This window comes from Ceratotherium simum, chromosome 20 (genome assembly GCF_057802395.1).
Source record: "Ceratotherium simum simum isolate JZ-2026a chromosome 20, ASM5780239v1, whole genome shotgun sequence".
Lineage (NCBI taxonomy): Eukaryota > Metazoa > Chordata > Mammalia > Perissodactyla > Rhinocerotidae > Ceratotherium > Ceratotherium simum.
In genome coordinates, this window is record NC_141919.1 from 505,293 (window position 1) to 527,125 (window position 21,833).

At 42.2% G+C, this 21,833-nt stretch overlaps 1 protein-coding gene across 4 annotated transcripts; it reads left to right on the forward strand.

Moving 5' to 3' along the window:
• The first annotated feature begins 1,431 nt into the window (after positions 1-1,431).
• LOC101395805 (procathepsin L) lies at positions 1,432-6,309 on the forward strand. Of its 4 annotated transcripts, none has more exons than XM_087444248.1 (8): positions 1,433-1,566; positions 2,706-2,842; positions 3,146-3,268; positions 3,370-3,516; positions 3,621-3,845; positions 4,305-4,470; positions 5,041-5,158; positions 5,895-6,309. In XM_087444248.1, the coding sequence occupies exons 2-8, from the start codon at positions 2,717-2,719 to the stop codon at positions 5,947-5,949; spliced, it is 960 nt and encodes a 319-aa protein (XP_087300374.1). In that variant the 5' UTR covers positions 1,433-1,566; positions 2,706-2,716; the 3' UTR covers positions 5,950-6,309. The 4 variants fall into 4 exon arrangements, with proteins under 4 accessions (XP_087300375.1, XP_087300374.1, XP_087300372.1 ...); XM_087444246.1 differs by having other exon boundaries at positions 1,434-1,566; positions 5,915-6,309; XM_087444247.1 differs by having other exon boundaries at positions 1,495-1,562; positions 5,915-6,309.
• The last annotated feature ends 15,524 nt before the right edge of the window (positions 6,310-21,833 follow it).

Genomic DNA, 21,833 nt, shown 5'->3' on the forward strand with positions numbered 1-21,833 from the left:
GTGGCTAGGGTGGCTGGGGCACGAACCTACACCACTCATCAGCTATGCTGTGGCAACAACCCACATACAAAATAGAGAAAAATGGCACAGATGTTAGCTTAGGGCAAATCTTCCTCAGCAAAAAAAAAAAAAAATTGTCTGATTGTGCTTCTGTGAAGGTTATCAATTGAATTTTAACTAAGAGTTTATAAATCGACATGCACTATGACTCCATTTTTGTAAATAAAAAATATATATAAAGATATGCTTAGAAAAGAGTTATAAGGGAGGGGACAAGGGGTGTTTATTTTCTAAAATATATTTTCTACAATGAATGCTTCTTATATAATTAAAAAAAGAAACTTTAGAAAAGTTTCTCAATTTCCTTAAATCTTTAGCTATATATTTTTTTCTCCATCTAAAACATTTCTTCAAACTGCATAACCTAAACCCAAAAAATGATATTAAAACTTTTTTTTTTTTTGCTGAGGAAGATTAGCCCTGAGCTAACATGTGTGCCAATCTTCGTCTATTTTTATGTGGGTCTCCACAACAGCATGGCTGAGGGGTGGTGTAGGTTCCGGCTGGCCATCCCAACCACGAACCCAGCCGCCAAAGCGGAGCGCCCAGAACTTAACCACTATGCCACGGTGCCAGGCCCCTTAAAGTACATTCCTTATATCTTAAGAGGAGCAGTTTAGATGCTGAGGAAGACATAATCCACAATGCAGAGAGTGGGGAAGTAAAAGCAGTTTCCGTCTTTCTCAACCAATTTTCTCCTTTTTATTAAGCCAAATTTTTCTGTAAGTAACCCGTTTTGTCGTGTTGAGGAAGGCTTGAGAGGGAGGAGGAATCCCCCACTGGGAAGACAGGAGAGGAGCGTTACACATGCCACGCCTTCTCTGGAGACCCCTCCCCACCTTCCGTCCCCTTTCCCTCCTCGCATTTGGGCCTCGACCATCGCGTCTCCTGTTTGGGGTATGCCATTCCACTCCAGATTCTTCCACCCACAAACCGGGAGATAAGGCGTCTGCCCGCGGGCTCTGCATGCTTCCACCTCGCCCCACCCCCCTGCAGTGGATTAAACAGGAATCACTAAACTAGATTATACTGTTTTCGGCCCTCCAGCAGTTTTAAACCAAAAACTCCAGGACTAAAGGACGCTGCGCTACGCTAGAAATCCACTTAACGCTCCCTGTAAGCTTCTTTTCTAGAACCAGACAGCAAGCGCAAGAATTCGGGGTAATTAGTTGATCCGAGCCCCCAGGGAGCCGCCCAACCCCTGCTCAGCGCTGTCCAGGGCCCCCAGCGCGCCTGGCGAGTCGACTGAGACCGGCGCCACCTGCCCGCGGACAAGCTGGAACCCAGGCTCATCACGCGCCAAGAGTCCCACGCCCGGAGGCCCCGCCCACAGGCCGGCGCAGCCAATCGCGGCGCGGGCAGCAGCTGGGGGCGGGGCCGGGCGGGCCGAATCCTGGGGTCTTAAAGGCTGAGTCAGGCGTGACTGGGCCAGGATCTCCGGCTCGGCGGGTTTGGGAAAGAGGTGATTTCCTGCGAAGTGCGCCTGCGCAGCTGTGACCGCCGTAGGTCAGAGCCCCGTTCGGAGGCTGGGGCGCGTCGGGGACGGGGCCTGGATGGGGGGACCCGTCCAGGGACACGGGACAGCGGGCGGGCGTGACGCCCGGGAACGATAACTTCTGCCCGCCTGGAGCTGGTGAGGCTGAGTCGGCGCTGCCTCGAGCCCGGCCAGCCTTGTGGGGGGTTGGGGGAGGGCGGCTTGGGGAACCCAGGGCGGCGCTGAGACCTCCCAACTGGGCTTTGCTGGAGCCTCTCAGCCTCAGGGCGGCAGCGGCCACAGGTCCGGCAGCCCGGCCTCCACCGGACAGGGCCTGGCCAGACTGGACACGGCAGCCCGACCCTGCACGCCGGGCTGCGGGCCCGCCACTCCCTGCGCCGCCGTCCACGTCCCCTGGAGCGGGGCGGCGCTTCCCCCGCCCGGTACACCTCCGGCCCGGCGCCGCCTGGTGCGCTGAGCCCCAGGAGTGCCTGGCCCCGTCCCGGCGCCGAAACGGGGGGCTCTGGGCTCCGTGGTGCCACGTCACCGCGTACCCAGTTTGGGGAGGGAGTGGGGGTGTCGACTGCACAGGCCAAGTGTGGGGACGGTGGAGCGCGGGGGGGCACTTCTACCCACTTTGTACTGGGAGGGCCTCTCAGAAAGGTTTCAATTCAAGAGGCGGGGTTCGAAGGCGTATCTCATCCCCTGCCGTACAGTAGTCAAGAAGGAGGTGTGAGGTGGCCACTATCTGCTGGGGATCCCTGTCCCTGCTTGGGATCAGGTGTCCTCATTAGTGAGGTTTTCCTGGGTCACCTCTGTACCTTTTGTAAACACCTGGACCAACCATTTGCTAGGTTCCTAGTTGTAGCCTTAAGATTCTGACCCATAAGGGACCTTCACACCCTTCTCAAACCCTAAATTATAGCATATCGCAGCATCAAGTCCTAGAACACTTCTCTAGCTGCTTTTCATTTCAGTGGCTGAATCAAATACCTCCATTTGACCTGTTTTTCTCCACCCACATTCTCAGCTTTCCTCCACATTCTTGTGTAAATACTTGGGATGATAAATGTTTTACTCCAACATAGTGGCTATAACATCTCAGAAGAAAGTAGGATTGCTTTTTAGAAGGATTGGTCTAATTAAATACTCATTTCTTTTCCCTTCGTAGGTTTTTGAAACATGAATCCTTCACTCTTCCTGGCTGCCCTTTGCTTGGGAATAGCCTCAGCTGCTCCAAAACATGATCACAGTTTAGATGCACAATGGAGCCAGTGGAAGGCAACGCACAGAAGACTATATGGCGTGGTTGGTAACATCTGAAACTGTCCAGAGGGACCTCACAGAGAATGGTCCATACTGCTGGGAGTTTATAGCAGAGAGTAACTTCTTGAGGCCGGCTCTTACCAAGGCAATAACTTCATGGCACCCATTACTGAGCACAATATGGGCATGCATCATCCGTGTTGTGAGGGTGCTGGAGAACAGCTACCAGAAGTATAAAGCCATCCCTGGCCATGGTTTCTCTTCCTCTCTGTCTGCAAATCCACTTGGTGAGGATGGGTTGGGTTTTAAGTAGAAATAAAGATGTTCAGTTATATTTGCCTCTAGAATGAAGAAGGGTGGAGGAGAGCAGTGTGGGAGAAGAATATGAAAATGATTGAACTGCACAATTGGGAATACAGCCAAGGGAAACATGGCTTCACGATGGCAATGAATGCCTTTGGTGACATGGTGAGTGTGGCCTTGGTTGCTGAACTTCTTGTGCTTCCTCTCCTTGGTATTTTAGCAAAATAATCTCTTACTTTCCAAATTCTGTTTCATTTGCCTTGAAGACCAATGAAGAATTCAGGCAGGTGATGAATGGCTTTCAAAACCAGAAGCACAAGAAGGGGAAAATGTCCCTTGAACCTCTCTTTCTTGAAGTCCCCAAATCTGTGGATTGGAGAGAGAAAGGCTATGTAACTCCTGTGAAGAATCAGGTAGGACAGTATTCAGATTCACATTTACTTAAGAGTATTTAGGTATATGAGCTGTTGTCAGTCTTTGTATTTGTCTTGTAAACTGACAGCTTTTTTATTTTTAGGGACAGTGTGGTTCTTGTTGGGCTTTTAGTGCAACTGGTGCCCTTGAAGGACAGATGTTCCGGAAGACTGGCAGACTTGTTTCACTGAGTGAGCAGAACCTGGTGGACTGCTCTCGGGCTCAAGGCAATCAGGGCTGCAATGGTGGCCTAATGGATAATGCCTTCCAGTATGTCAAGGACAATGGAGGCCTGGACTCAGAGGAATCCTATCCATATCTTGCGAGGGTAAACGGAGTTCTTTATCTTATTATTCCAGCTCTGCTTTTGAAAGTTGGACATCTTCAGTGATAACAGACACTTTATTCGGCATTCACGTTTTAGATGCAAACTGTCAGAACTGTCATTATATATTATCAGTCTTTGCACAGTTATCTGATGAGACGGTTGACATTATAGCTTCCATGTAACATGGAGAATATATGCACCATTCTGCATATGATGCAAATTTCTCCATGGTGAAAAATTTCTTATGGACAGGTAGGCCTAAGGGGTCTCGTTGAAGAAACATCTGCTGATTTTTCAATTTCAAACTAACCAATAGCATTTTGCTTCCTGGACTACCTAATAACAAAGTTGACCTGGAAATCATTAAGCTACAAACTGCTGAGTCGTGTGGTCCTAGAACTCATGTTCCCCAGAAATGGATGGTAGTAATCATGTATCTTTCTCGTTTACCTTTCAAAGGAAACAAATACCTGTAATTACAAGCCAGAGTATTCTGCTGCCAACGACACTGGCTTCATGGACATACCTCAGCGGGAGAAGGCCCTTATGAAGGCAGTGGCTACTGTGGGGCCCATCTCTGTTGCTATTGATGCAGGCCATGAGTCCTTCCAATTCTATAAATCAGGTAGATGTTAGTCTTTTCATTATAGAAATTCAGGCAGGCAAAATTACAAAACACCACCATGATTGGCTTTTTCATATAGAGTCCTGCTTTCCAGGTCTAGAACTTGTGTGTGTGCATTTACCATAGTGATGTTTCCATTTGACATTGTACTTGAAGCATTTTCTTAAGATGACAAACTCTTCATAAATATTTTTAAATGGCTGTGTAATTAGTTCTGTAGATGCAACCTAATTTATGTAAATATTCTCCAGGTTTTGGACCTTTGTTCCAGAAATTTTTTACTATTGTAATTAGAACTGTAAAGAACCCTGTGGCTCAAGTGTGTTTTTGTTTTGTGCTGTTGCCTTAGTTGGCATTCTAAGAGTAGAAGGAATGATGTTAATTAATATTAATTAGTAGATGAGTGCCTAAATTACCTTAGCCTTGATAACTAGACCTTATTATTGGAAATTTTTTTTTTTTTTTGGTAGAAAATATCTTGGATTTAGTTGAATCGTTGATTTCCAGTTCTTGAGTTGAGTTTGACTTTTTCCTTTTTATCAGCCATTACTATTTCTTTTACTTTTCCAGGCATTTATTATGATCCAGACTGCAGCAGCAAAGACCTGGATCATGGTGTTCTGGTGGTTGGCTATGGCTTTGAAGGAACAGATTCAAATAACAGTAAATTTTGGATTGTTAAGAACAGGTATAAAACTTCAAATGTTACATTTATATTTTAAATTGAAAAGGGAATCCTTGTTTGGAATCAGTATTTGGATTCAGGTCCGAAAAGCTCAATTTTGAAGTCCCAGAAGTCTTTCTCCCACTTAGAGTGAATGCAGAAGTACTGACGTTTGATTATAAGATTCTGTAATAAGCTTGTTGGGGTTATTATAATGTATCTGTAACATGGCATTTCTAAATTCTGAAAATTTTCATAATTCAGAAACACGTCTGGCCCCAAGGGTTTCAGATAAAGGATTTTGCACCCGTAGGGTTGAGGGCTGGTTTCATTTTTCCGTCTCCAGTTTTTCAACAAGGTATAGTGAATGGAAGCATCTGTCTCTGCTGATTCTTTAAGTCTGAAAGATTGTCTAAGACTCCAGTGGCCTTTGTGCATCCTTCCTTTTATCATTTGATGCCGTGCCATTGCATTCTACTCTCCAGCTCTCTTTGCCTTGAGAGTTGTCAGGATCAGTTTTCACAGCTAAAGTTCTTTAATTGAGATGAAGTGTTAGATAGCCTGTGGAGATAGACTGCTACATTGGAATCCCAGTTTCACCTGAATTTCCTATCTTATAAAAGTTAAGAACCCACAGAAAATAGTATACTTTTATGTAATAGCACTTAGAATGGTGCCTGATACATGGTGAGCACTATTTTAGGTATTGACTATTATTATTAATGAAACTAACGTGTACTTGACTCTTTGTATAAAACAGACAACATACTCTTCTTTCAGTTGGGGTCCAGAATGGGGCTGGAATGGCTATGTAAAAATGGCCAAAGACCAGAACAACCACTGTGGAATTGCCACCGCAGCCAGCTATCCCACTGTGTGAGCTGATGGACAGTGATGGAGAGGACTTGAGGACAGCATATTCGGAGGAATTTTATCTTAAAACTGAACAAACCCTTATTGCATAAGATAAGACACTTGAATCATTGAGGATCCAAGTTGTGATTTGAATTCTGTGACATTTTTATAAGGGTAAAATGTTACCACTACTTTAATTACTGTTATAAATAGCTTTATGAAGTTGAAGACTCATTGCTTAATTCTAAGACTTTTGAATTTTCATTTTTTAAAAGGATATATGAAATTACCTTTTAAAATAAATTTTAATTCAATATGTAGAGGTGAAACTTTTTTCTGTTTTTAATGCATTAACTTTTTGTGTAGTTGCGAAATATAATTGGGCTATAAAGACGTAACTGAATGTGCCCATGGTGCATTAGGAGAAAGACATTGGGTGGCCTTCTGGATCTTTTAGTTATAAATATGCAGATTTTATGTCAGCTGCCCATTGGCTGTGTTGACCTAACTCTTGACTCTAGCAAAATGTGACAAACAATCTGGAAGGACAAAGTTGAATTGTTTTAATAAAGAAAATCAGTTCGTTTTGTAGACAAGAGAATAGACATACAGATTCTGAAGTTTTAGATACTAGAAAAGGAGATCCTCTTCCTTTGACTCAAGGTGGTTATAACCTAGTAAGGTTAGATGATGAAAGTCTCAGAGCCAGTTACTGAAGCATCTCCCTGAATTACTGGTGAAGACCATGTGACTAATTTGCAATTGAGTAAGGACCAGATACAAGTGGATGGCCAAGGCTGTTTTGTCTTTGTTCTGCCAAGCCTCTGATGGCATTCCATGTAACTCTTCTAGGAAAAGCCTCATTTGTTACCTAGTGTTAGCAAAAGTAAATTTAATGGTTTTGATTAACAAATCTCTGGTGCTTGGTAATAACTGGACAAATGTGTTCAAGATCCAGAAGAGATGAGGCTGGGCTACGAAAATAGTCCTCTGGCTTTGGAAGATGGGTGAGAGGTCCCTAGGCCAAACTTGGGCTTAGCTTACCTAATCTCTGAATTAAAAATAAACTAGGAAGGAAACAAAACAGCCTAAGCATGTGGTTAGACAGGTAGTAAATACAAATAAAACAATACATTTGTATATTTAAAAGACAGGAAAGAAGTGTGCCAAACTTCTGGCTGAATTATGGATGATTATTTTCTTTAACCTCTTCTGCAGAAAACGTGTATTTTTATTAGCAGGAAAAAAATAGTAAAAATATACCTACGTTCTGCAGGCTAAAGAAGCATGTGTGCACATGTTTAAAAATCTCATGTTCCCAATCAAATGAGAAAATGCAGGGAATAAGCTGGTGAAGTAGTTAATCTAGCCGTAATCCATTGTGAAGGGAATGAGAGATGGAGGACAACTGGAACCTTCTATCCCACACTCAGTCTGAGTTTTCTCTGAGAAAGGGTTCCTTCGTCTTGCTTTGCAGCAGCCGGCTAACTCTGAGTGCTGTCCACCGACTCCTGAGACAGCGTGGGACTCAACAGGAAACGTCTAGGTGCTAAACTGAACAGAAGTATGATGGGTTTTTATTTAAATAATACAGCTTCAGGTCTCAAAGCAGAAGACCCCTTGGATGTTTATGATATTTGGCTTTTTATAACTTTCAAAGACCTTTATATTTTAGACTTGTGAAAAGTTCCAAACCACATCTATCAACTAAAAGCATTTTTCAAAAGAGCCAGTAGACTTGAAATACAGCTGGAAACAAAAAATTTGATCACCACAAAGATCAAATCTGAAGTACAAATTTACTACCAGTATTTCCTATAGTCCAGACATCTAAACAGTTCCTTTTCCTAGGTAAATTGCAAAGGAAGTAAGGAAAGGTGAGAGAGATAATCCTGCAAATTATGAGAGAGGAGTTTGTTTATGTGTGTGTGTAGCTATAACACTAGCCAGCCCTGGTGGTCTAGTAGTTACCATTTGGTGCTCTCACTGCTGCAGGCTGGGTTTGTTTCCCAGTCGGGGACCCACACCACCCGTCTGTGGGTTGTCACACTGTGGCGGCTGCGTGTTGCTGTGATGCTGAAAGCTCTGCCACCAGGATTTCAAATACCAGCAGTGTCACCCATGGTGGACAGGCTTCAGTGGAGCTTACAGACTAAGACAGACTGGGAAGAAGGACCTGGCCACCCACTTCTGAAAAAGTTGACCATCAAAACCCTGTGAATAGCAGCAGAGCATTGTCTGATAGTAGCGCTGGAAGGTGAGGATGGTGCAAAAAGACCAGGCAGGGTTCCACTCTGCTGTACCCAAGGTCTCTAGAAGTCAGAATCAACTCGGTGTCACTAACAACAAGCTATAACACTTGGGCATCTTACTAGGGGAAGGAAAGGGCTTGGAGTGATTTGGAAACCTCCATTCATAGCACATATTTCAATCACCATCTCCAAGGTATATATACAAAATCTTAAGTAAGTATAGCCTTATCTATTTCTATGTTTTGCTGTAAAATTTGAAATTGACTGTGTTTCGTGAACTTAGTTACCTTTTGACTGATATAAAAGTCTAAAAAGCAAAGAAAAACTTCTGGGATTTTAAAAAGCAAATATTTGTGGTATATATAATCACTTCACTTTAAACACCGAATTTCCCAAATGTTCATGATCATCTCTGTTTTTCAATAAGAAACTATTACCAAGAGCTGTTCCGTGGTCTCTTTCCTCAGTACTACATTTTAAAACTTTTGAAGTTCATATATTTACTCATTCAGGTATTAACTGGGCACTTCTATGTGACAGCACTGTGTGGGCTCTGGGGACACAATAGTGAAGAAAATAGTCACAGTCCCTCCCTTGTGGAGCTTACATTCTCATGTTGCTAAACCCATGCATAGCCCCCATCCCTGTCACCATGGCCAACTTGTTCATGAGCCCTTCAGCAGTGACAGGAGTGGCAGGGGAAAGAAGCTGACTGGTATCCACAGAACAGGTCATCCTAGTCACTTGGGTACTGAAGTCACCTTTTGGTGAGCATTCACCTGGGACACAAATATACTCATGCTTTTTACCCATTCAGAGAACTCTCCACATGCCTCTTCTCCAGACCTCTTTGTCAGCAACTTTCCAATCATTTTCCTTCCAAGTCCCTGACCAGCCAGGCAGACCATGGCCACAGCCCATGAATTAGAATATAATCACACATCAGACCATTTTCCCTTCCAGGCAAAACGAACAACCAGGTGCTCGATGTTCTGGTCCTTAGGAGGATTTCTTCGCCACTGTCCTTCAGGGATGTCCCAGAGAGGGGCTGTAGTGCTGCACCTGCCCACTTCACTTGGTGCCTGCATATGACACAACCATTTGTAAACCAGGAGCAAGTGGTTTCTTCCTCAGTCAACTGATTGTGGAGAAATCGTGAGGTCATAGATGCAGGCTGGGAGAGAGATTGCAGGAATGAGGGCCAGAGGCATTTGGGCCACTTCCTAGGGTAATTTACTTGTGCCTTTAGGGCCTGCTCAGGCCCAATCTCATATACACTACCTCCACTTGATGATGGAGTACTGCTGTGCACATTCAACTTTATGCGTTGGTGGGTCAGATAACACCCAGTTCATGATGAGCAGCTCATGAACTTGGTGGCCCATGTTTAAGCATTCATTCTCTACTAAGATCCAGTAGCAAGCTAAAAACTTTCTCAAAAAGGAGAGTAGTTATCTGCAGAGGATGGCGTGACTTTGCTCCAAAATCTTAAGGCTCTGCATTATGATTTGCCTATTGGAGTCTGCCAATAGCTCAAAACAGCATACCTGTCTGCTACTGACACTTCAGCCACCATCAGATCTGCAGGATAATCTGGCCCAAGTGACAGAGCAGCTTGCACAGCAGACTGGATCCGTTGCAGAGCTTTCTCTTGTTCTGGGCTCCAGTCAAAACTAATAGCTTTTGGGGATACTCAGTAAATGGACCAGAATAGCATACCCAAGTGAGGAATATGTTGCCTCCAAAATCCAAAGAGGCATTGTGCATTGTGCCTCTTGATTGTAGGAGGGGCTGGATGCCACAACTCATCCTTCATCTTAGAAGGGATATCTTGACGTACTCAGAGTGGCTGAACACCTAGAAATTTCACTGAGATTGGGAAGCCCCTGAATTTTTGTAGGATTTATTTCTCACCTTCTAACATGCAAATATCTTAGCAATAAGACCAAAGTAGTTCCTTCTTCTTGCTCACTAGTTCCATTTAGCGTAATGTCATCAATGTAATGGACCACTGTGATGTCTTGTGGAAGGAAAAGGCAGTCGTGATCCATGCAGACTAAGTTATGACACAGGGCTAGAGTTGATGTACCCTTGAGGTAGGAGAGTGAAGGGGTATTGTTGGTCTTGTCAGCTGAAAACAAACTGCTCTGGTGGTCTTTACTAACAGATATGGAGGAAAAAGCATCTGTCAGATCAATAATTGCATACCGGGTACCAGGGGATGTGTTAATTTGCTCAAGCTATGTAACCACATCTGGAACCGCAGCTGCAATTGGAGTCACCACTTGGTTAGGTTTATGATAACTCCCTGTTATTCCCCAAGATCTACCTGTTTTCTTCACAGGCCAAATAGGCGAGTTGAATGGGGATGTGGTGAAAACCACAACCCCTGCATCCTTCATGTCCTTGGTGGTGGCATTAATCTCTGCAGTCCCTCCAGGAATGCATCATTGCTTTTCGTTTACTATTTTGCTAGGTAGAGGCAGTTCTGGCAGCTTCTACTTGGCCTTTCCTACCATAATAGCCCTCACTCCACAGGTCAGGGAACCAATGTGGGGATTCTGCCAGTTGCTGAGTATGTCTATTCCAATTATCCATTCTGGAACTGGGGAAATAACTACACTGGACCCACTTTAAAATGAACCTAATCAAAAACTCCATTGAGCATCTGGCCTCCATAAGCCCCTACTCTGACTTGTGAACCACAGTGATGTTTTGGGTCTCCTGGGATTAGTGTCAGTTCAGAGCCAATATCCAGTAGTCCCCAAAATGTCTGATTATCTCCTTTTCTCCAATGCACAGTCACCTTGGTAAAAGGATATAGGTCCCTTTGGGGAAGGCTAGGAGAAAAATTAACAGTATAAATTTTTGACAGTGTAGTGAGGACCCAATCTCCTCTTTATTTAAGGGTTTGGAGTCAAAACTGTCTCAAGTCTTGGAATTGATTGAGGGGCTATGACTCTGTTTTTTTTTAATTCAGGTTAGACTTCTGTTCACTTGACCTAGAACTCTTCCACTTATACAGATTAAGTAAGAATTTAGTAGACTTCCCATCTATTTCTCCTGTAGAACCACCATGACCAGCTAGCCAATGCCATAGGTCTCTGCAAGTCAGACTATTCTAATTACTGGGTTGATTCTGTTGTCCTTTATGGTAACCACGTCACCTTATCTTTGGCAATTAAGTGTCACCACTTGGCCTCTGACACCCAAGATCCAATTATCTCCATTACATTTCAGAGTCCCAGTTCAGTGGCAGCAGTTCCCACTGAAATTTCTGATCTATAGAGAAGAGTAACCACAGAGCTCTTCAAGGATGCTGTGGCTCCCTTCACAAATTTATTTCTCACAGTCATAGTGGAAGATATGTCCTCTGTACCCTCCTGGAGTGAGTGAGCAGGTGTTACGTGATACATCCAATCTAACATTCCAATCTCCTGAAGCCTTTGCATACCTTTTTCTACATTATACCAAAGGCAGTTCCAGCACCTCAGCTTCATTTAGTGTAGATCACCTTTTGGTCCATATTTCAGCCTACCAACCAAATGACTTGGGCTCTTTCTAACCCCTTGAGCTGCAATATTGAATCCAGAATCTCTGCTTAATGGGCCCATATCAATAAATTCAGTCTGATCTAACATTATGTTCCTTCCACAATTACCTCATGCCTTTAATATACATCTCTACTCATATTCCAGATCTATGTCTGTATAAATTGGAAAAATCATGCAGTTCTTTTGGAATGTAGTGCACTTTCTCATTGGTCACACTTTGTACTGCACTTTTCGGGGCCTGCTGGGACTTAAGTCTGGTTATAGGTCTAAAAGCAAAGATGGGTGGTGGGGGCAGGTCCTGAGGAGAAGCAGTGTGTCTTGCAAGGAAACTATCTCAAGGGACACCATTACAGGGGAAGCCATTCCTGCATTGCTCAGTCAAAGCAGGGTTAACCTCCTCAGATGGAGGTGGAAGGCCTGCTTCTCCTGGCAAAGAAGACTCAGCAGAACTTAGGGGTTCAACATCCCCAGCTTCATTTAGGGTGCTCCCATTTATCGCATTCCAAATTTCAGGACCTCCTTCCCAGTCAGTGCCCTCCTCACTCTAACAGCCCGTAACCTGTGAGACTGGAAATTCGACTTGCATTGTAATTTAGCCACTTGCGGGATTAGACTTTGGGTTTGGTTTTTAGAAATCTTATCTCTGTGGCTACAAGTGATTAGAATTTCTTTCAGGGCAGATATAGAAACTTTCAGGTCATTTATGGGCCGGGAATTCAAAGCCCTGAACTCATCCTTTTCTTTCCCCACCTTGTCCAGTGCAGTTATGAGCAAACAGCCAATCTCACACTCATTAAGTTGACCAAAATGTTCTAATGTATCAAATACGTGGTCACCCAGAACCTTGCCTCTTATAAGTATTTGATTAGGAGTATCCCGTAGTGATATTTTGTGTATTTCTATTGCCACACCATGCCACGGACTATCCGTGTTCTCTTTACCACTGGTAATAGAGTCATTAGTGCGTTTAAATCTAATCTGATTAGAGGATCAATTCCAAAAACCAATTAAGAAAACTCATTCTTAAGATTCTTTTCCACTAGAACCACTGTCAGTAACAAATTTACATTTTAAGGAATTGGCTTATGCAATCGTAGGGGCTGGCAAGTCCAAAATTCATAGGGCAGACTGGCAACTCAGACAGTATTTCTTTGTTACAGTCTTGAGGCAGAATTCCTTCTGCTACAGGAAACCTCGGTTTTTGCTCTTAAGGCCTTCAACTGATTGGATGAGGCCTACCCACATTACGAAGGGTACTCTGCTTTACTCAAAGTCAACTGATTATAGATGCTAATTACATCTACAAAATACCTTCACAGCAACGTCTAGACTAGTGTTTGACCAAACCACTGAGCACTATAACCTAGGCAAGTTGACACAAAACATTTAACCATCACAGAGATTTTCTCCTTGATGCACCCCCCTCCCTCCCCATCACCCCCTTCTTTGCCTTCCCACCTGCTCTTTTTCTTGTAAGGTCATCCCCACCTTACACCCCTCAACTCACACACACACTTAAGATAGTTTTTACTCTTTTTATTTTTCTAACATTTTAGGATGACCCCAGTAAACTCTTGCTGTTGTCTACTTAATACATTCTGGCTGAAGGTGTTTTTTCTTAAATGCCTTTTATGGACTATAGTTCTCCACACCCTATAATTTTTAATAGGAAGTGTCTTCAAGATTTGAGGCTTCAGGATTGAGGCCACCTAGTCACCAAACATTCCATGATCTAGAGTTTATTCCTCCAACACGAAACTGGCTCCCAGAATAATAAAACAATAATATAATACCTAGCATTTATGGAGGATTACAAAGTATTTCGTGTTATGTAATTTCATTTGACACCAAGCAGACTCCAACAAAACTCAGGATTAGAGTCTTAGGGTCCCTCATTTTGTAACTATGAGTTGGAATTTGCCACTTCTGGTGTGATAAGGGAGTTCAGAGTTTCTCTTCCTTGCTTTGTTGTGTGTTTTAATTCTTTCCTGTCCACCTCCAGTAAAGAAATGGCTCAGCATGATTCCTTAAGCAGATTTCTTACTTAAGCTCTCTTCAAAACCTGGCTTGGGGAAAGGAGAGTCTCCTTCAAGATGTTCAGAAGTCAGTAGATGGAGAACTGTGAGTATAAAGTTGTTTTTCTTGGCCGACCGTGTTGTCTTATAACCAAAGTTTTACTTGAGACACTAGAATTGATCCATAGGACGTTGAAAAGAATAAATCCTAATGAAAAAAATAGACCTCTGAGCGAGTTATGTAAGTCATTTTCTCGAAGTCAATTGATCTTGTTGTGGCAGAAGAAACACATAGTCGTGTCTATGAAATATAATTTTTAAGTGAAAAAAAGCAAGTTGTAGATCAGTATGAATAATTTGGTACCATTTTTTAAAATACAGAGAGACATACACATTCTCTTATGTGCATTTTTAAAAGTTCTTGAAGGATATAAACCAGATATGCTTCTTGGAAGTGCTAAAAGGAGGCACTTTCTCTTTGAGCTGTACTATTTCAATTTTAAAAAATAATCAACATGGGGCCGGCCCCGTGGCATAGCGGTTAAGTGCACGTGCTCAGCGGCTGGCAGCCTGGGTTCGGATCCAGGCACGCACTGAGACACCGCTTGTCGGGCCTTGCTGTGGTGGCATCCCACATAAAGTGAAGGAAGATAAGCACGGATGTTAGCTCAGGGCCAGTCTTCCTCAGCAAAAAGAGGAGGATTGGCATGGATGTTAGCTCAGGACTGATCTTCCTAACACACACAAAAAATCAACATGCATTATTCTCATGAGGTGACAGATTCAGAAGTGTATAGCTCAGTAAAAAAAATTAAAGAATTGGTAAAGGAGGAGGAGGAAGGAGAGAAACAGATTGTCCCTAGATAATTTGAATAAAGACAAGTCTCCTATTTGGGGGATTTATCCTCCTGATATTCACTCTGACACTGCTCCGCCAGTCCATTCCTACAGCCCACACGTGAGGAACTGCCACTGGCCAGTTGGCTTCCAGTGTGGTCCATGGGAGTCTCAGCAACTCAGAACTTTTCTGAGAGTCTTGGTCTGTTGGCTCAAAGTCATTGGCCTCAGCCAAGAGGAGTAGGAAAGGATTTTGCTAAGAACCAAAGGAGAAATGGACAAGGGAACATACAAAGGGACAGTTCTGATAAGACTGCTTTAGTGAGAATGGAAAAGGCTCTGGTCTGAATTTCAGAACATTTGTTCTCCTTACCTCCCCCGCCCCCAACGCACACACCGCATATCCCAACATTGGGACAGGAGTGTCCTTTCTCCAGCTTTCTGTACCCTTTCCTCTCCCTCCACATTCAGTGACGGCACTAGATCACTAATCACACAACACTCAGGGGCATGGTCAGTATAAGTAGAAGCAAAAAGCAAATCCTTGGCTTTGGATTCTCAATTCGGCTTTTTAAAATAATATCAGAGCATTTCACTGGGAAGGGCATGAGGGAACTTTCTAGGCCGATAATAATGTTCTATATCTTGATAAGGATTTGGATTATATAGATGTATGCATTTTTTAAAACTCAAAAATCTGCACACTTAAGATTTCTGCAGTTCATTATGTATAAATTTTACATGAAAAGAAAAATGTTGTAGACAAATATTGAACCTTCATTAGTAATATGCATGTTAAGGTATTTAAGAGGAAGTACTAATGTCTGCAAATTATATTTTTTCATTTTTTGTGGTAAAATATACATAATATAAAATTTAACATTTTAACTATGTACAATTCAATGGCATTAAGTATGTTCACAATGTTGTACAAACATCACCACTATCCACTTCCAGACTTTTTCACCACCCCAAACAGAAGCTCTGTACCCATTTAACAACAACTCCCCATTCTCCCCTCCCCCCCCCCAGCCCCTGGTAACCCCTACTCTACTTCCTGTCTCTATGAATTTGACTATTCTAGGTACCTCTTATAAGTGGAGTCATACAACACTTGTCCTTTTGTGTCTGGCTTATTTCACCTAGCATAATGTTTTCAGGGTTCATCCATGTAGCATGTGTCAGAATTTTATTTCTTTTTAAGGCTGAATAATCTTCTGTTGTATGCATATTACTGCATTTTGTTTATCCATTCATGTGTTAATGGACATTTGGGTTGTTTCCACCTGTTGGCTATTATGAAGAGTGCTGCAGTGAATATTGGTGTACAAGTGTCTGAGTGCAACTGCTGGATCGTGTGGTAATTCTGTATTTAACTCTTTAAGAACCTGCCAGACTGTTTTCCACAGCTGCTGTAACATTGTACATTCACACCAGCAATGTGACCTTATCAAAGAAAGCTAAACCATGGTACCCGAATACCGTTAGTTAATGTCAGTTTGCACTTGGTTTCAGGTGGCAAATAACCCGGCTGTGTGCTTGACAGCTCTCCCTCAGTGATCTTTATCAGCCATTTAAATAAACACCATTTTAAAAAAACAAGGCGGCACTGACAAGAAGCCTGAGGGAACTTCTAACACACACTTCACACCCAGGCACACAAGTCCATCTCACACCGCTAAACCACCCCCCAAACACATGAAAAACAAATAAAAACTATGTTTGCTATGGAAATACAGCTCTGAAAGGAATCCCCTGGTACCAGGTCACCCCTAGCCTCTCCTATGAGGAAATGATTGTCAAAGCTGCAGTGGCAAAATTTTCAGGAATGGTCTAATAAACAAGACTTTGGCTGCAAGTGACAGAAACCAACTTTAAACTGGCTTATGCAAGAAGAGGACCTCTCACCTGCAGATGTGGCTGAATCCAGGGCTCAAAAAAATGTCACCAGCACTTCACTGTGTCCCACCTCCAGGATCTGCTTCCTTCACATTGGACACGCTCCCACTTTGGTCCTCTTTGGAGGAAAGTGTTTTTCCCAGACTTGTGTCCAGGGCTGGTGTGGCTTGGCCCTGCCTGGGTCACATGCCTCCCTCAGGATATGAGGGATGGTCCACCCCCTAAACCACATGGATTGGTATTGGAAGAGCAGTTTTTCCACAGGAAAAGCAGGACATCTTCACCAGATGGGCAAGAAGAACATGTGCCCATGATAAAGAGGGTATACTCTGAATAAAAGAATCAAGATTTTAAAAAAGAGAGAAAGAGAGAAAAAGATTTCCAAGCCCTAGAAAGACTGAAACTAACAGAATGAAATTTATTCTGCATAAATGTAAACTGTATATTGAGATTTTTATTAAAAAGTGTATGTACATATATATAAACAAGTACAAGATGAAAGAGAAATGGTTTAATAGTACTCTTAAAAAAATCTTAGTTTTTGGTTATCAATAATTTTGATATGATTTGGGCATCCCAAAAGTTTGCAATGGTGGAATTAAAGGGCTGGATGAAGAAGGAGATAGTGATATTAATATCTACTTCATGAGGTATTGTCTGGAATATTGTGTTCAGGCCTGGGAGCCACATTTTAGGAAGGGCACTGGTGAGTGTCCGGAGAAGGCTCAGTATCTAGCCATGAATTGTGTGTTTTGGGGGAAGGGAAGTGCTTATTGCTATGGGGCAGGGGATGTAATCCAGAAAGAAGAGTGTAGGGTGGATATTATAGACAGAACTTCTGCTTTGCATATGAAGGTTGGTGTCTTCAAACAGGCCAACCAAGTAGGCCTCGTGGGCCTCCTGCAAAGCCCCATGGCCCCACTCAGGAAGCATAGGTCAGGCTGCAAACCTTCAGTGACTTTCTGGACCAGTCCTGGAGAGGGCTCTTGAGGATCAGAAGCTTCTGTGATTTCCGGTACTGCCTGATTTCTCAGAGAGTGACAGTCCTGGGCAGGTAATGATCTATGGCCGCCAGGGACTTTGGGGGACCTGGGGATCATGGCAGGTATTTTTGCTAGTCAGCTTGGTGCACCACCGCGGCCGCCAAGCAACACTTCCCACACGCAAGTCTTTTCTTCTGCGTGGTCTCCGAGAGCAAGAGTGGCCTCCGCACCTGCAGGAGGGTAAGGCAGCTGTAGCTGTGGCCACAGGGTACGACTTTAGCTCTGGACCACACCCAAGCATGTACTTCTGTAAGCTTGGGCACTTCACACCTTCTCAATGGAGGTTTACCAAAGGAAGGAGTGCACTAATGATATTTCCAACAGTCAAACACACCAGTAATTTGTTTTCATACCATTTAGTATATTTTTCTTGGAAAAAAATGAGTATGATTTTTTAAAAATTATGTCTACTAGTTCTATTGTTGAGAGTGTGTGTTCAAGTCCCCAACTATAATTATGAGTTTGTCTATTTCTCCTTTCAGCTCTATCAGTTTTTGCCTCATGCATTCTGAGGCTCTGTTGTTGGTGTGTACACTTTTAAGATCATTATGTCTCTTCCTGGTGAATTAGTCCTTTTACCATTGTGTAAGGTCCCTCTTTGTCTCCAGTAATTATCTTTGCTCTGAAGTCTACTTTACTTGATATTAACAGAGCCCCTCCTGCTTTTATTTAAATTAATGCTTGCATGGTATATCTTTTTCATCCTTTTACTTCCAACTTATCTATGTCTTTGTATTTGAACTGAGTTTCTTGTAAACAGTATATTGTTGGATCATGTTTGTTTGTTTGTTTTTTATCCACTCTGCCAATCTCCGTCTTAAGTGTATTCAGACTCTTTATGTTTAAGATAATTCTGATGTGTTAGGGCTGAAGTCTGTCATTTTATTATTTGCTTTCTGTTTATTTCCTGTTTCTTGTTCCTATTTCTCTTTTCTTACCTCCCTGTGGGTTGTTTGAACATTTATTAGGATTCTTCCTTGATTTACTTAGGGTATTTTGAGTATATAGCCTTGTATAATTTTCTTAGTGATTACTTTAGGTATTCTAATATATATATATAACTTATCACAGTCTACTAATATTGATGTTTAACCATTTCTAGTGAAGTGTAAAAACGTTGCTTCCATTTAGCTCCCTTTACCCTCCCCACTTTTTAAATATATTTGTTACCATATTTCCTCCTTATATTTTGAACACCACATGAGACGGTGTTACAATTTTTGCTTCAACAATCAAATGATTTAAGAAACTCATGAAAGTTTGGATAGTCTTTTATATTTACCCCTATTCTTACCCATTCTGATGTTCTTTCCTTCCTGAAGTTTCAAGCCTTTTTGTTAGAGAACTTCCTTTAGCCATTTTTTAAGAGTAGGTTTGCTAGCACAAAATTCTCTCAGTTTTCCTTCATCATGAAAGGATTTCCGCTTTATTCTTGAGGGGATATAGTTTTCATTGGATATAGAATTCTGAGTTGACAGTGTTTTTCTTTCAGTACTTAAAAATATTTTCCACTTTTTTCAGTCTCTAGGGCTTCAGATAAGAAATATATCGTTATTCAAATTGGTGTTCCCCTATAAGTAGTGTGTTTTTTCTCTCTGGATGTTTTCAAGATTTTGTTTTCAGAAATTTAATTATGATGTGTCTTGGCATAGATTTCTTTGGATTTATCCTGTTTAGGAATCATTCAGTTTTTTGAATCTGTAGATTTATGTCTTGTCCCAAATTTGAGAATTTTCAGACATTATTTTTTCAAATACTTTTTTAGTCCCACTCTCCCTCTCCTCTCTTTCTGGTTTCTCATGACATGAATGTTAGCCCTTTTGTTATTGTCCTACAGGTTCCTGAGATGCTGTCATTTTCTTTTCTTTAGTCTATTTTTTTTTTTTCCTGTTGCTCACATTGGGTAAATTCTATTGATCCATCTTCAGGTTCTCTGAATCTACTGAGCTTATACAGCAAGTTTTTAATTTTGGTTATTGTATTTTTCAGTTTTCTAATTTCCATTTGTTTTCTTTTTATAATTCTTATTTTTTTGGTTAAATTTTCTATTTTTCATTTGTTTCCCCCAAATTTGTAATTGCTTGTGAAGCATTTTTATGATGGCTGCTTAACAACCCTTGTCAGATCATTCTAGTGTCTGATTTATCTTGGTGTTGGTGTCTGCTCATTGTCTTTTCTCATTCCTGTTGTGATTTTCCTGGTTCTTCGTAAGATAAGTGCTTTTTTATTATACTCTAGATATTTTGTATATTATATTATGAGACTGTGGATCCTTTTAAATCATTTTTAACAGGTATAGTACAAGGGCCAGGTGAGTGTGTTTCTTCAGCTTTTTGTCAGGCTCCTCCAAACCATTCTGGCCAAAATGGGGCACTGACTCACTGCTTTGTTGCAGATGGGTGGGGTAACAGTTCAGGTCCATCCTCACCTCATTGTCACCTTTTGGCAAAAGTAGGGCACTGACTCACACCACCTTGTTGCCTCTGAGTGGGGTTGTATTATCTGCTCACCACTTGGCTCCACTGCGTCCAAGGTGGGGAAAGGGGATGAGTAGAAGGCTGCCTGACACCACTTTGTTACTCTGGGTAGGGTGGAAGGTCAGCTGTCCCCTGGGCCCCACTAACATCAGGGGAGGGGAGAAGCAGAGTGTCAACTACCCCTTCTTGCACCACTTCATTCTGCCTCATTGATGCAGGTGAGATTGAGGGTCAGCTCCCCTATGGGCTTTGATGACAGGGCAGGAGGGGTGAAGCCCAGTTGTAACTAGCTCTGCCTTGCACTGCCTTGTCAAGTTTCATTGCTGCTGAGTGGGGGTGGAGCCTCAGCTTACCACTTGACCCCACTGACGTCATCCTGAGGGGGTCAGGGGGGATCAGACCACTGCCTGCTTCCAGGCAAGTATGGAATCCCAGCCTAACACTACCCTCACTTTTGTTTGTGTCTAGGGTTCAAAAATATAGTGGCTTTGCTTTCTGAGATGTCTTGCTTTTATTCTTCTTCCCCACTTTAGTCTAAACCTTCTCTTTCCATCATCTCTCTTGTTCCTATCCTGCTTGATTTTGATTCCACTACAAGCAATTTCTCCTCAGTGTGGGGCCCTGTCCTAAAAGGGAACTCTGGCAGGTGAATTCAGAGTTCATAGGAGCTAGACCACTCTATCCCCTTCTGTCCATCTTATCACACGCCCCTTGCACCCACTTGGTACTGGAAACAGCAAACGTCCTTTTAGGGCTGCTGTTCTCAGCTTGTTCCATCTCATTGCTTTCCTTGCTTCCTCCTGCACAGATGCTACTGGTCTGCAGATAGTTCATCTCCACACCCCATATTTTGAGATTTGTGGAGATATCTTGTCATTTTTTTTTTTGTAAATTTGTCCTTGATGTTTGACATTTAGTTTTGTTTTGGTATCTAGTTGCTCTGTCTTTTTTTATGTGGCAATTCAGAGTGACCAAACAACTTTACTGCCACTGCTGTCATCTTCCCAGAATTCTCTACCTCTTTTTATTCCTCATCTCCTATTGTCCATTCTTCTCAGAACAGCCAGTGTAGTGTTCTCTCTGCATTGTTCCTTCACTGATGAAGTGGCATTACATGTGTTTATAGGTTATCCAAACAGAAGAGAGATTTCTTATTTTGAGTCAGTGACTGATTTAAGCCATCCCTCCTACAAGTTAGGTGATGATAACTGCAGTAAAGGAAAACTTCAGCTAGTCTTTTGGGGCCAATAGTGTGCAAGGATGAGATGTGCTTTTCAAATTTAAAATTTCTGGCATTGACATTTAACAATTAGACATAATAAAAATAAATATGGATGCAGTTAAAACAAACGTATAAAACTCTTGCCACATAACTGAGTCCAAGAGATTGATTCTTTCCTACTGATGTTTTTGTGAATATTTTTTAATCAGAGGCTTGGTGGTTCCATACTTTACAAGGAATAGAGATTAAAATGAGTAATGAAAATCATCTTTTGAAATGAAACAGGAACATGTTTATCAAGAAATTAATATAATCTCTGTGATTGAGAATCAAAAGATAATTCAAAATCCCTGATTAAAGGAAACCTATCCTTCTTTTAGAAATGCCCAATTTTCTATTGGCGATCAAGCTTAAAAGAAATTTATCATGTGAAATTTGCATAAGGAAATATTGAAAAACTTACTGGGCAATGGCTACTAATATGGCTTTATTATGACTAATAGTAGATGAATATGCCCAAATTATAAATAACTTAGGCTGCTTCC